This window comes from Lipophrys pholis (assembly GCF_963383615.2).
Source record: "Lipophrys pholis genome assembly, chromosome: 13".
NCBI classification, from domain to species: Eukaryota; Metazoa; Chordata; class Actinopteri; order Blenniiformes; family Blenniidae; genus Lipophrys; species Lipophrys pholis.
In genome coordinates this window covers 427238-442672 of record NC_137632.1, presented here as the reverse complement: position 1 = coordinate 442672, position 15435 = coordinate 427238, and the positions used below count along the sequence as shown (strand labels likewise).

At 44.8% G+C, this 15435-nt stretch overlaps 1 protein-coding gene across 1 annotated transcript in view; it reads left to right on the top strand.

Annotated features, from left to right (window-relative positions):
* Positions 1 to 15435, top strand: part of sema5ba (sema domain, seven thrombospondin repeats (type 1 and type 1-like), transmembrane domain (TM) and short cytoplasmic domain, (semaphorin) 5Ba) — a gene marked incomplete at its 3' end in the record, with an annotated part of 276170 nt that overhangs the window by 220775 nt on the left and 39960 nt on the right. Inside the window, exon 13 of the mRNA XM_080478145.1 lies at positions 14085 to 14202. Coding sequence (XP_080334271.1) covers positions 14085 to 14202 — 118 coding nt within the window. The remainder of the gene's footprint in view (positions 1 to 14084; positions 14203 to 15435) is intronic.

Below are 15435 nucleotides of genomic sequence, written 5' to 3'. Positions count from 1 at the left end.
TATGCAAAGCTGGAAGCTTGATGGAGGAACACAGTTGCATATGTTTTTTGGATTAGTGCTCAGATGAGTTTTGTCTGAGGGACCCTCAGAACCCCCCCAGCACAGACTGACGCTCACTGTTGCACAGCTCTTACAGCATGTCACAGTCAAAGAACGCACATACTGATTCCTACAGTTATTGCATTTTCTATGGGCCACTGATCTGCCGTTACAGGCTTATAGGGACATCGTGTTTCAAGACCATTTCAACGGTTGGTTACTTTAGTGGAAAACTGTTATTTGAATTTAATGTTTTGTTATTTTCTTTTTATTTAGGGATCCAGCATTTTTCAGAATAACAGATTTCACTCAAATGAGTAAAGCGAGAGGGCTGTGGATAACATGTCCACTAGAGCCACAACGCACAAGTTAATGGGCTTAGTCCCAGAAGTACACAAGTTTAGGTGTAATTCACTTCATTTTGGTTAAGAGATATAAATCCCCAAAAGTCTTTTTCAATACAGCGTGTTATACAGTGTAATCTGTTATCTGCAAAAGTACTTCCTAGGAGTTACATGTAGGACAATGTCAGGTGCGCATGGTATAATCTTGACTGAGAGAATCTAAACAAAGTCATTTGCAACAAATAGAAGTTTGTTGATTTGTTAATTTATTCGTTGCTTCAGTAGTTCTCACACTTTCTACCAGGGGCTGGATACCTGGGGCAGCAGGGCTCCATCAGAGTCCGTCCTTCATTTTCTTGCTTGTTTGGTTGTTGGATTGTTCGTTTGTTTGGTCTTTCGTCCGGTCATTCAGTCGTTCACTCAGTCCATTGGTTGCTTCTTCTGTCAGTCACTCATTCGGTCAGTCGTTCATTTGCGACACATTGGACAGCTCTGCTTACTCGATGTTTAAAGAAGGATATGCAGTCACATGCTGGTGATACATTTCTTAGGCGGGGCTCTTCAGTATTATTTTATTTCAGCCAATGTTAACTTCAGTTAAAAACATTGCATTTATAAACCACATTATAACAATCTTGTCTTTTCTAGAATTTAAACAAATACAAGCAGAAGCTTCATTAGTCCCTTTTAGAAAATGAAAGTGTTTTGGGGCTGGTTTACTGGAAATGACAGTTAATCTGATTTTAGGGAAAACAAAAGGTATATCAGGTATATCTTCAAGCAACACATCAATTCATCTTTCAATGTATTTTAGAATTGTACTTCAAGAAACCATGTGTGCTTTATTTATGCTCCTAGAGTAAAACACACATTATTATGATATGCTCATAGTAAATATGATCATATTTAAACATTAATAAACATTAGCAAACCTGGACAGATTCGATAAATTCTGAACACATTTCTGTTTGTGTGCATCAAAAAATATGATGGAGAGTGGAGACTGCTGGTTTGGGTGAACATGGGACAGGGAGCGTCGTCTCAGCCTCCGGCAGCTACAACTTTGAAAATCCACTTTTTCCTCCAAACCCCAATCTGCTACGAGTGCAGTAACTAACATTTGAACCTCAACCAGCACAGAGACATGTCCAAGGCGACAAAGTCGACAGAAACAGACGCCTCTGTGACTAATGGCGACACAGCGCTAACTAGCATAGCCGCCATGCTAGAGGCCAACAGAGCCAGCCACGCAGCCGATGTTAAAGCCTCATTCACAGCCTTAGAAATGAAAGTGACAATATACAATCAACAATGACAGAACATGGTCAACGTGTGGACTCTTTGTTATCCCATGTCGAGCAGCAAGACCAGCGGATCCAGACACTGGAAGAGCGGTGTGTAGCACTCAAGGCTAGCAACGCCAAACTAACAGCTAATGCTATCGACCTGGAGGGACGCAGCCGCAGAAATAACATGAGGAGAATCGGCCTCCCTGAATCAATCAAGGCCCCAGACCCACAAGGCTCTTCGCTGAGAACGTTGAACCTGACCTGCAGCCTTTCAATCCTGCTGGAAGAGATGTGACCGAATCAGAGACTGACTGCTCGTTGTCTCCATCGCCTCGTCTCAACATCTGGTACAAACACATAACAACAAACCAGAACTGACTTTGACCCAATCACTGAGCAGGTCTGGCCGGGGACGATTTAAAAGACGCCCAAAGTCTCAGACATCAAATGACACTGACTGGTTTGATTTGATGTCAGTCACTCATATTGATCAATAATTGGTGAAACTGTGCTAAACGCTGCCTCCTCTGGGCAAGATCTGGAGAGCCCAAGCTGCTCCCACACACACACACACACACACACACACACACACACACACACACACACACACACACACACACACACACACACAGACACACACACACACACACACACACACACACACACACACACACACACACACACACACACACACACACACACACACACACAGACACAGACACACACACACACACACAGACACAGACACACACACACACACACACACACACACACACACACACAGACACAGACACAGACACAGACACACACACACACAGACACACACACACAGACACACACACACACACACACACACACAGACACACACACACACACAGACACACACACACACACACACACACACACACACAGACACACACACACACACACACAGACACACAGACAGACACACACACACACACACACACACACACACACACACACACACACACACACACACACACACACACACACACACACAGACACACACACACACACACACACACACACAGACACACAGACAGACACACACAGACACACACACACACACACACACACACACACACACACACACACTAGAGAGAGAGAAATCAAGAAATTCTCTCTTTCATTGATGATTATTTATAGAAAATGAAGCGAACACAGTACAGTGCCCATTGTTTGTCGACATATACATATTTCGACAGTATTCCAGTTTATTAATTTATTTAAAAAAAGATATACAGTATATCTGCTTCTTGCTCTCAGGTGGGGGCGGCGCCCTGGCGCCCTCTATTGGCCAGCCGCCACTGGTCACATGCTTCAAAAGCAAAACGTTATGGATATAACTTCTGAAGGAGAGGCACGAGACGCAACACATTTTGTATGAGATATCACGCCCTGTTGAAGACATATAATCAGGGTGTCGATGAGTGAGGTTTGTGCTACGGCTAACTGCTCATCTCCACACACGTTGTGGTGTTTTATCGGCTGGCTGTGACGGCTCCCTCGGCGGCTCAGTCTGTCCTCTCTGTGGGCTCTACGATGCACTAGAGGGTGCAGGTTAGACTCTGGTTTGGGAACTACTCTTCGGGGCGTGAATATACTGTATGTTCCATACAATATGTGTTCTACCAAGTGAATCGACCGAAAGGGAACCAAGTGTTATTCAATTCAATTCAACTTTATTTATACAGCACCAAATACAACACAGTCATTTCTAGGAGCTTTTAACAGAGAAAAGAGAAAAACCCAACAAATCCACATGAGCAGCAGATTTATTGTGGAAAGAAAAACTCCTCTAACAGGAAGAACCTTTGTAGAAAACAGAGTCAGAGGTGGAGGCTTCCTGCTGTGCGGTTGGGGTGAGGGGATAGAGGAGAGGAAGGATAGAATAGACAGAGATATCGATCAAGGGGGAGAATGGATGTAACTTCTGTTTCCTGAACCAGAGGAACGATGTACAACACTTGGTTGCCCCGCGATTCAGCTGGGCTCGGTGAAGAGAACTGGTTATTGAACTGAGTTATGACTGTGATGCCACTGGATTGTATGTGCAGGCGGAGCCTCATGTACATCATCACAGATCATCTGCTGTTAAGGCATGAATAGATCATTTGCACATGACATCACACTTCCCATGATCCTCTTTGATTCACTTGGGTCCGCCATCTTTTATGTATACAGCTGCATAAGAACATATCTTCGTATCGGATTCATGTGATTTTTCCCAAATTTATCAGGGATTGAATATTCCAGATAAAGCGAGGTAAAGATTGAGGAGTGCGGTGGGGTTGACCACTACAGCAATTTGTTAAAATGTGAGGACGATGTAGACACGATGTAAATTAGTCCACAGCTTCTCTCCTCACAGCCAGAAGGTCCCAGTTAAAAAAATAAATAAGGGTCCTTGTGCAAATCCCGGCAGGAGCCTTTCTGTGTGGAGTTTTCAGGTTCTCTCCGGTACTCTGGTTTACTCCGATAGTCAATACAACCGTAACTTCCTGAGCTACACCCCCGGCCTCCATCACCTCCTCCTGTGCGCTGTGTGGCTGCTGAAGACGGTTCCATTTGGTGAAGAAATGTCCTGTCAGAGGACTAATGAGGGACTTTTATTCAATGAACTCTGCCGTCAATCTGTCCCGTGTGTCAATGTCTGCTCCAACGAGCCGACAGTGTAGACATATGCTAGTAGATCCAAACTATATGTGTAGAGAGCCTCCAGTCTACACTGTATTGTTAATGATCTATAATAGTATGTCTACAATCTAGTAGAAGTCTACTACTGTAAGTCTATGTATGAGATCATTCTGTGTTGAAAATCCCCTCAAAAAAGCACCAACACAATATGAAACAAAACATTTTGCGCCTTCCTCAACAGTTACCGGTGTGTGGTAAATAAAAGCTGTCATAAAAGATGGCGGACACTCGCGAATCAGAGAGGATCATGGGAAATTGGTGACGTCAGTGCAAACGATCTCTAGAGGTGTCTTCAGCAGGCCTGGAGGGGGCCTGATATCTCATACGATATGTGTTGTACCGAGTGAATCGACTGAAAGGGAACTGTGTTTAAGTTATAAAGAGAAGTCCAAACCTGCAGAAGTGTTGTATCCTACATCCTTGTCAGTCACTCCTAGCTCAATGTTTAACATAATAATCTTGTAAAACTACATGCAAAAGTAAGTCCAGAGAAGGGCTACCTTGCTTCCACCCCCAACTGCAGTAAAGGCCATCCGTAGGTGTGCTTTAACTATTTCTTCCTTCTGTTTGAATCATCTTCTGTCTGTGGGCACCCACCAGTTCAGACTCTGATAAAGACCCCCCTGCCGTTCTGCTCTTTCCCACTAAGAACAATGGACTGAAGGCACTGAATGTGTTTCTCTCCAGCTCTTTTTCCTGGTGTGTGGTCGTCCCATTCACAACTGCCTTCACAACCATTCACACCCTGGTACCAGCTGAACGTTCTGGGATGTTTTTTATGGCTAACAGCAGCTCATGAGCAGCCACGCATGATGTTTGTCATGGTCACACACACACACACACACACACACACACACACACACACACACACACACACACACACACACACACACACACACACACACACACACACACACACACACACACACACACACACACTAAACATGAACAGTGAGGCATGGCAGCATAACATTCAGACCACCTGCCTGATATTAGGTAAGTCCCCTTTTCATTTCCGATGGTGTCAGAATACACAGTATGGTTAAAGAAGAAGCTTGGCACAGAGGTAAGCCAGGCTTGACTCTCGACATTCCTCAGTTTTCTAAGTTCATACATGGAGCACACAAACATGGCTACAACGCTGTTTGACAGCATCATTACTTTGCCAGTGTGACGTTGTTCTGATCATCTTGTACCTCTGCTTCCCTCATTAGGCCACAGCGGCAATGCAGTTTAACTTTCTTTCATACAGTACGTAGATTTTAGAGGAGCAGATTATTAGCCCACTACCCAACGATGGCCGTTGTTTCATTCTCCATTGCTCTTGGTCGTTAAGTTTCATGCCACCAGAAAAGCTGTTACTGTGTTTCTTCATCTCATATGTGAGATATCCTGTATTCACAGTGTGTATCCTCCTTCACAGTCCAGCTCAATGCACTAAAATTAAGTCTTGGTGTTGCTATTTGAAGCTCCATTACGTGTGAGTGCCTTTAATGTTTAGTTTTCCTTCAGTATCGACCAATATTGGCAGTTTGCCTTGTCACCCGGAGAGAAAAATGACATTTGCATTGTCATCTTCAACTCAAGGTTTTTTCTTTAATACATTGCAAAGGTTTTAATTTTTCAACTGCTCATCATTTGTATTTTTTTTAGCTTGCAGAGAGAGATAGAGAGATAGAGAGAGAGAGAGATAGAGAGAGAGAGAGATAGAGAGAGAGAGAGATAGAGAGAGAGAGAGAGAGAGAGAGAGAGAGAGAGAGAGAGAGAGAGAGAGAGAGAGAGAGAGAGAGAGTGTGTGTGTGTGTGTGTGTGTGTGTGTGTGTGTGTGTGTGTGTGTGTGTGTGTGTGTGTGTGTGTGTGTGTGTGTGTGTGTGTGTGTGTGTGTGTGTGTGTGTGTGTGTGTCCTCTATTTGTGGTCATTATATTTGACCTGGCAAAGTGGCTGGCTAACAGCACCACTCAGTCCTCCTCAGCCTTTTCACTCCATCTCACTCTTTTTATTGGAGTGATTTATTTTGGCTCCCGTTGTGTGTGAGCTGAGCGTCTATGTTGCATCCATCAGGTCTTTCTTTTCGATGCTCTGACCGAAGGAGGAAAGCCAGTCTGTTCTGCCGGACAGTAAAAGAAACTGCTGTTTTCACTTAGAAGTGCAGAGCCTCAACAGAAAGGCAACTTAACAGTGAGTGCACTTTTTTTCTTTCTGTTTTAGTGGTTTGGTTTACTCATTTGTCACAACTGAACGTGTCAGACTCTTGGAAAGTGCTTTTACACAGAGAGGGTTCTCAAGTGAGTCTTGGAAGATATTTTTCTTCACGACCGGTGTTGAAGTGAAAAGAGGAGAGAAAGATAAAAATATGGAAGCAAAAATAACTATGAAGAGGAAACGTTGAATAAATGATGAGGATAATGTCGAGGAGGATGAAATGGAACAATTCAGGCTTTCTGTTGCTTTAAAAAAAGAAGGAAAAAAAACCAGCATTCACTGGTCTACCTACACAAACATTACGCTTCATTACAAGCGGCTCCGTCGTCCTGCTGACAGTTACAATTTCACCTGAAGGACGTTGGCTCAGTTTGGTGTGTGTGTGTGTGTGTGTGTGTGTGTGTGTGTGTGTGTGTGTGTGTGTGTGTGGTAGCTGCTTGTTAAAACCAGTGTGCCTTCCCTGTTTCAGTCCCACTTTGGTAGCGTGGGTCCCTGTAGGATGCCTGTACTGTGGTAGATTCCTGACTCTGTGTGAGGCGAGCTTACCAGCCGGACCCCAGCAAAGCCAATTTACTGTCGGCTGTGACTGCCAGCCTGTCAGCGGGCCTCTGGAGCTCGCTGCTGCTGAGCCTGTATGACCAATCAAAGCAACACTTCAGCAGCCGAGGACCGAGGGAGAAGGAGTGTGATGGTGTTCGCTCAGTGGATGTATTTATTACTGCTCCAGAATGATGCCACTTTTATTACAGGCTTTGTTTGGGCTGAATCTCAGAGTAATCATTTTGCTCAGTGCCTCATTCTCACTGTCTTCATTTCTGTCTGGATTGCTTTCTCACCCTCGCCTCTCCTGCAGCCCGGACGTGAAGCGTCTCTCTGTCTTCACCTCCAGCTCGCCACCTTTTTTGATCTGCTGATGTCGACAAACTCTGCCCAGGAAATAATATAAATGCTTATTTAGATTTGGGTTGTGTCTTGCAAAAGCTGAATGTGGAATGTGGGTTTCTGTAAAAACCAGTGGAGGAAATAATCTTGATTAAAATTTGTAAATATAAACATTCATGCATACTTTTGCAATAATCTAAAATAATCAACCTGCATGTGGGAACATCTGGTATTTAGAAGTGATAACATGTAATATATGAAGTGTGCAGTTATTTAGTGATTCAATTTACCAAACAGATCAATTTCATTCTGAGGTTAAAGTTTAGCAGAAAGCCGCTGGCCTGGTTCTGCAGGTTTCTTCCTAGAAGAACTGGAGTTTTGTTTCTTCCCACAGTCTCGTCTGCTCACTCATGTGAATCTGTTGGGTTTTCTCTGTCAGAGTGCCCTAAAGTGACTTTGTTGTATTCAGCGCTAAATAAACAAAGTAGAATTGAATTGAATTGACTCCACATTATGTTTACAACGAGTACTCCGAATGCTTTTGGATCACTGCAGTGTTTAACAATACTACCTTACAATGTGAAAAAAGGTTAATTGATGGTGCTGAGTCGCCTGTACTTTTGTCGGGGAGCACAATGCGGTTGAAGCTCTTTAAGCGCTGCTGTCTTCAGGTTTCGCCGTGTCAGTGTTCGTCTCCTGAAGGTTCAGGGACGAGCACATTAAGGAGTCGCTGCTCGTCTGCCAGCTCCAGCTTTGTGAAAGTGACTTGTTCATTTTGTTCGCTCTCTCGTTCAATGTGACTCGGCTTTGGACGGGTAGTGGACGGCCCTGACACATTAAGATGTAAACAGTGGATTGAGATGAGCTGACCAGATTGATGAAAAGCTATTGAACATCCCGCCGGCTGTCCTGAAAGTGACGGCAGCTCAGTTCAGCTTTCACCTCAGTGTTCTCGTCTCTGCCCATATTTGTCCTCTCGCTGTCTGCGTCACCGCTCTGTCTGCTTCCTTCACTCGCTTTCAGCTATTTTAATACATTGTCTTGTCCTCTGTCGTGAAGATGATGATAATGATGATGCAGCTCCTTTTTATTCCGTGGAGGTTTAAACTGCTCACACAGAAGATAGCAAGCTTTTTTTTTGGCACACAGCCCTGTCAACTAAGTTTCCTTCATTTTTCTGGGACCCGCCAGCATCTCTCTGCGGCCCGGCTCCAACCGGACCTAATTGGATGTATTACTGCTGAGTGCTAGCAGGAGTCCTCTGTGGTTCCCATTCATCATGAGCAGACTTCCTGAATGGCCGCACAGTGGGGGGAAAGCCCCGAGGAGAGGTTCTGGCTCTCTCTTTTCAATCTGCCCCTGGGGAGAGAGGATGAGCAGTGCCTGTCAGCGGTGGCCTCCTGACGGCAGCGTCTCTGAGTGACACGGTGCAGACGTACGTTTAACCACGTCACGCCTCCTCACACAGCGTTTCCTTAACCGAGTGGCAACCCTACAGCTAATAATGGCTGAATGCAATCCATAATTTATCAGTTCTGGTGATCATATTTGCAATCACACACCGACAGCCTGCCATTAAAGACGAGGTGAAGTATTGTTTTTATGTCTAGTTGTTAAAGGCCCCGTAACAAAAGGAGACACTGGTTTTTACAGCATGCACAAACCATTTAGAATGCCAATTACACCCCCACAGAGGGACTACGGCAGATTTATCTCCTGATGCCAGTCACCCAGACATATTGTTATATGGGCTGGTGAGTTTTTGCCGCTCAGTCTGTTTAAAATTTAACAGGCCGTGTTCCATAGCGCTTCTGTTTTGATATAGTGCACCACCAGGCACGCATGCTGCTGAATTAAATATCAACCAGTGGCCTGCGGACTTGTCAAAGCAATTCTCCAGCACATTAAGGCACACCCACGGTGCAAAGACACACCCTTACAGTGTACACAAATGCAGAGGGCTATTCTAAAAAAGAGATTATTCACACACATTGGCAGAGTTGAGACGGCTCTCTCTGTGTTTGTGCAGACTCAGCCTCCCGTCCTGGCAGATATCCCTCTGCTACAGAAATGAGCTTTCCTCTTCCCATCACACGGCCCTCTCTCCATCCACTGTGCCTCTAATTGACTTTTACAATAGAAGGTTTTTTTTCTCTCTTTTTCTTTTTCTTAAAGAAAGCTGTCAGAACAGGGAGGCATCCAGAGCTTTTGGCTGGTCTTTTATGCTGCAGCAGAAAGGTCAGAGCAAGAGCTAAACGCCCCGGTACACCGCTCTATTTTCCTCAAATAGTAAATCCTCGTTTATTAAAACTGGCTGCTGGTGGAGAAAGCACAAATTGTATTATTCTAGTAGAGGGCTGCATTTGTATGCAATATATAACAGAATAAAGGATTTTGCTGTTTGTATACAAAGAATTGTGAGACGCTCCTGCAGTATTTATTAGAAATCTATCAAATTGTGACGCTGACGTTCAGAAAAGAGACAGTTTTTGCTCAAATTTGAACTAAACCTAGTTTTATTTGCGAGTTAGGGCGTGAATACTTGTCGTAACTTGCTTTTTTAAAAATGTAAATTCATCCAACTTCTGGCCACTTCATCCAAGTTTACATGACAACACAACAGCGTTTTCAAGTGAAAACACAAAACAGTGAGTGTGTTTTGGGTTTGGAATTATTAAGGCTTCTTCTGTTCACAGTTATGTTGGTGGTTATATAGCATTTTATTCACTGTGCAAACTTGAGAGTTTATATCAGCTCGATAAGAAGTGTTCCAAACTCAACGTGTTCCCAATGCAAAGGTGTTGTTGAGTGATTGTGAGACTTTACATGGCAACGGTACGCGGAGCCACCTCTACGTGGAAACGGGGGTAAAACACAACTTTCACAACTCCATTTCCATAGAAACCAGGAAAAATGCAACTTTTCCAAAATGTTTGGGCTCCATTTCCACAGAAACAGAGGGAAATGCAACTTGTAGAAAGCACTTCAACTCAGTTTCCTTAAAAATGTGGAAAATTTTTCCAAAATATTCTGGCTCCGTCTTTGTAAACGAGGGAAAACAAACCTTTTTTGTGTGAATGATGCCTCTAAACAGGCAAAAAGATTCCTTTGTAAAAGCAAAGATTTTTCTGAGACGAGAAAGCAAAAACTATATATTTAGGGGGAAATGTTGTTTTTTATTTTCATTTATTTATTTAACAGGGACCGTGTACAATTTAAACATAAATTTAACCATTTGATGCATCGGAGGCTAATTCACATCTGCAGTCCCGTGGCAAGTAAAAGACAATCTGTACATAACAAAGACATTCAGAGGACAATGTTTAACACACAGAGACGCATACCAAGACCGACCCCCCACATCAACCAGACAAGACAACATTAAAGATACTAAAATCACACATAAGCAGACTCTTAGCTTCCCTCATGTTTCTGGTGTGTGAGAGAATGAAGGCCTGCTGCCCATAGTCTTAACCCCGATACACGGCTGCACTTTTATCTGTTTGTCAGCATTTCTTTCAGCTGAAACAGTTTTTCTGTCCCCTCAGAGCTCCCTCCCTGAACCACAGTCATTTTCTTGCAATTCCACTGGCATTTTGTTCTAAATTAATCTGAGCAGGAGGAATCCAGGACGAAATGTGTCTTTTCTCAGAGGTGGGAACCCTCCCAGCCCCCCAGTGGGCACACATTACCCACAGCTAATTAGGCTTCAAATGGTTACCACCTCTCCGTTTCACTTAACATTTTTCACCCCTGAAGTTTGCATTAACAAAATGATTTGGCTGAGCTGATGGAATAGTGGAAGCCAGGGTGGTGGTATGCCATCTCCACACATCAAAGTCATCAGAGACAATATGGACGACCTTGAGCCAAAATAGCAGCGAGCTCCACCGCCTCCATTGGACTATTACAATCACTGGACTGTGAATTTGTGGCCGACCTCATTACAATTATTGTTTCATCTCTACTGGAGATTGCCTCCGCCGTCAGTTTGATAGTGTCACTTAATTAAAGGGACACGCCAGTCAGTGTGACCCGCTCACACGGCGAGGTATCCTCCTCTGTCTGCCGCAGGGACTCGCTCCTGCGGGTGGGGTCACCTCTGAATCGCTGACTAAGCAGTAATGTCATTATGGAATCCGAAGGCGACCTCGGGTTTTGCCTCAGAGCCCCGGCTTTGGCACAGAAAGTTGTATCAACGCATGGAGATTCCTCAACCTCCTGCCTGAAACACTGCAGGGCTCTTCAAATAAAGCCTGGAAGCCTGTGCCAGGAGCGGAAAAACACAACAACAACAACAACAACAACAAGACTCTCTCCTTTCAGCCGGGTGGAAAGAGGGGAGCAAGAACATCCACAACGCTGTAATTAGCCAGCGAAGAAGTACAGGGAGGGAGGCGAGAGGGAGGGAGGGCTGGGTGAAGTAAGAGAGAGAGACAAAAGGGGGGATGTGAAGGAGAGGGATGCTCAAACTGAAGAGAGGAGTTTTTCTCTCCGTGCCTTTTATTCTGCGTTCCTGAAGCATTCAGATCAGCTCTGGAGGCTCAGCCTCGTCATTAACGGCTTTAGATTTAATTAGCCGCCATTAAGCTCCTGTTTTACTGGAGGAGCTTACAAATATTTAATCACCGTTTGGTTGATGTACCATGTTTAATATTGTGGTTGTTGTTCAGGAAGCCGAGAAGCAAACGTTTCATCAAAAAGGCTTTCAAAGGTTTGTGTAACTCCTAAGATGTGGGGCTGCAGTCAGTCTGGAGGACACATTAACTGGGGCGCCCATCAGGGCCAGGGACCCATCAAGTAACTCATTACTGGTATGAAAATTAGGATTGCAGCTCCGATGACTGAACCTTTATGAGCTTGTAACTTTTTTCTCAAGTAAAAATGGTTGTGCAGCTGCTGTCTCTCTCCGAGGTTCAGCGTGTCTAAAGCCTCGTTTTCAAGACAACGTTTTGAAGTGAGAAGACTAAACGTTTTGCATTTGGAGTGTCTGTTAATATCAATGCTCCTGGAAAAACAACGAGCTCCTGGAAAAACAACGAGCTCCTGGAAAAACAACGAGCCCCTGGAAACACAACGAGCTTCTAGAAACACAACGAGCTCCTGGAAACACAACGAGCTCCTGGAAACACAACGAGCTCCTGGAAACACAACGAGCCTCTGGAAACACAACGAGCTTCTAGAAACACGACGAGCTCCTAGAAACACAACGAGCTCCTGGAAACACAACGAGCCCCTGGAAACACAACGAGCCTCTGGAAACACAACGAGCTCCTGGAAACACAACGAGCTCCTGGAAACACAACGAGCTTCTAGAAACACAACGAGCTCCTGGAAACACAACGAGCCTCTGGAAACACAACGAGCTCCTGGAAACACAACGAGCTCCTGGAAACACAACGAGCTTCTAGAAACACAACAAGCTCCTGGAAACACAACGAGCTCCTGGAAACACAACGAGCTTCTAGAAACACAACGAGCTGCTGGAAACACAACGAGCTCCTGGAAACACAACGAGCTCCTGGAAACACAACGAGCTTCTGGAAACACAACGAGCTCCTGGAAACACAACGAGCTCCTGGAAACACGACGAACTCCTAGAAACACAACGAGCCTCTGGAAACACAACGAGCTCCTGGAAACACAACGAGCTTCTAGAAACACAACGAGCTGCTGGAAACACAACGAGCTCCTGGAAACACAACGAGCTTCTAGAAACACAACGAGGTCCTGGAAACACAACGAGCCTCTAGAAACACAACGAGCCTCTGGAAACACAACGAGCTCCTGGAAACACAACGAGCTTCTAGAAACACAACGAGGTCCTGGAAACACAACGAGCCTCTAGAAACACAACGAGCCTCTGGAAACACAACGAGCTCCTGGAAACACAACGAGCCTCTGGAAACATAACGAGCCCCTGGAAACACAACGAGCTTCTGGAAACACAACGAGCTGCTGGAAACACAACGAGGTCCTGGAAACACAACGAGCCTCTGGAAACATAACGAGCCCCTGGAAACACAACGAGCCCCTGGAAACACAACGAGCCCCTGGAAACACAACGAGCTCCTGGAAACACAACGAGCCTCTGGAAACACAACGAGCTCCTGGAAACACAACGAGCCTCTGGAAACACGACGAGCTGCTGGAAACACAACGAGCCCCTGGAAACACAACGAGCCTCTGGAAACACAACGAGCCCCTGGAAACACAACGAGCCTCTGGAAACACAACGAGCCTCTGGAAACACAACGAGCCCCTGGAAACACGACGAGCCCCTGGAAACACGACGAGCTCCTGGAAACACAACGAGCTGCTGGAAACACAACGAGCTCCTGGAAACACGACGAGCTCCTGGAAACACAACGAGCTCCTGGAAACACGACGAGCTCCTGGAAACACAACGAGCTCCTGGAAACACAACCTTTTGAAAACAGCACCTAAGGTGGAACTTTTTGAAAATGCAAAACTTTCCTTTAACAATAAACACAAAAACAATGCGTGCCAGTCTTGAACATTTCCTTGAGTGTTTCTTGCTGTCCTGTTTTGTTGTAATAACTAAACAAGCTGCTGACAGAACCGGTGTGCTTGTCGTTCCCCTGGCAGGCTGTGTTTGGAGGCCAGGGACCCGTACTGCGGCTGGGACTTCAGGCAGCGCAGATGCACCACGCTGGAGGACAGCTCCAACATGAGCCAGTGGAAGCAGAACATCAGCCTCTGCCCAGTAAGTCTGACGCTCCTGCAGGGTTCACTGTAAGCTGTCAACAGGACACAGAGTCCTGGGCTGGGAGACTCAGGGACTCACACTTCAGATGTGATCGTGGTTTATTTTCATGCATGACCAAAATACTTGTGTTGAAAAAAAATCTAGGTAAAGAATATTATAGCGGAGGCAGGAAAAGGTGAAATGGAATATATTAGACTTCACTGAGCTGAAGCTGGCTGGAGGTATTTCTATAGTAATAAATTCCTTCCATTTACCTTGAAGAGCTCTTTGTCTTCGAGGAAAATGTCTCATCTGACAGCAGAAGTCGTGTACTGCCTCTTAAGGCGACTTTCCATCAGTGGCTCCCAATCTTTCCCCTTGAAGCATCCCCAGAATACCTCCAAGAAAGGCTGTCAATACTAATGGACAGTTTTTCCCGTCTGTTTTAGATTCCAAAACACTTTCTTTTACAGACGCACTAATGCCAATATCAATATCAGGAATCAGGTACCGATTACTGCACGGCTAACTCACATTCTGAATTTTGCAGAATTCAGAGAATTGCCGAAAGCTACTGTCCTGTATGCATGTTGTGTGTTTTGAATGTTATTGTTTCTGTCGTTGTTGTTTTGCCATTTTGCTTTTCTTTTTATTCTTATTTTCTTATTATCTTGTTTCGAGATGCTTGTTGTAGGACTCCCTCGCAAACGAGATGTTACATCTCAAGCGGGTATCCAATTATTAAATAAATAAATACATTCGTACTCAGAAAAAGATCATTGATACAACCCTTCGGGTATACTGAGACGACATCAGTCAGCAGCAAGTAGCCATGTCAGCGTTTTGAAGATTCGGTAATATTAATGAGAATGATAAAAATAAGACTGTTCTGACAAAATATGAAGAAGAGGAGAAAGACACTTCGTACGACACCAGGAACTTCATCACCAGAGACATTTGGACCAGCAGAGTTAGAACGATGTCGTTTATTAGTTTAACTGCTCAGAGGATCAAGAGGATTCTACACCGAGCTGAGGCTACAGGCTACAGGCTACATGCTATATGCTAAAGAGTTTCAGGCTCACACACCAGCGATGCTACATTCTACACATGATTAAGGTATGACTGAAACACTCATTAACAGCGAACTGAAGCATGTGGAGCTCGCACCGTCGTTCTGCAGGGGACAGTAGCAGAGGACGGAGCGTAGAGACGCTACTGTTCTCATTGTAGACACAGTAGCTGTAGCGC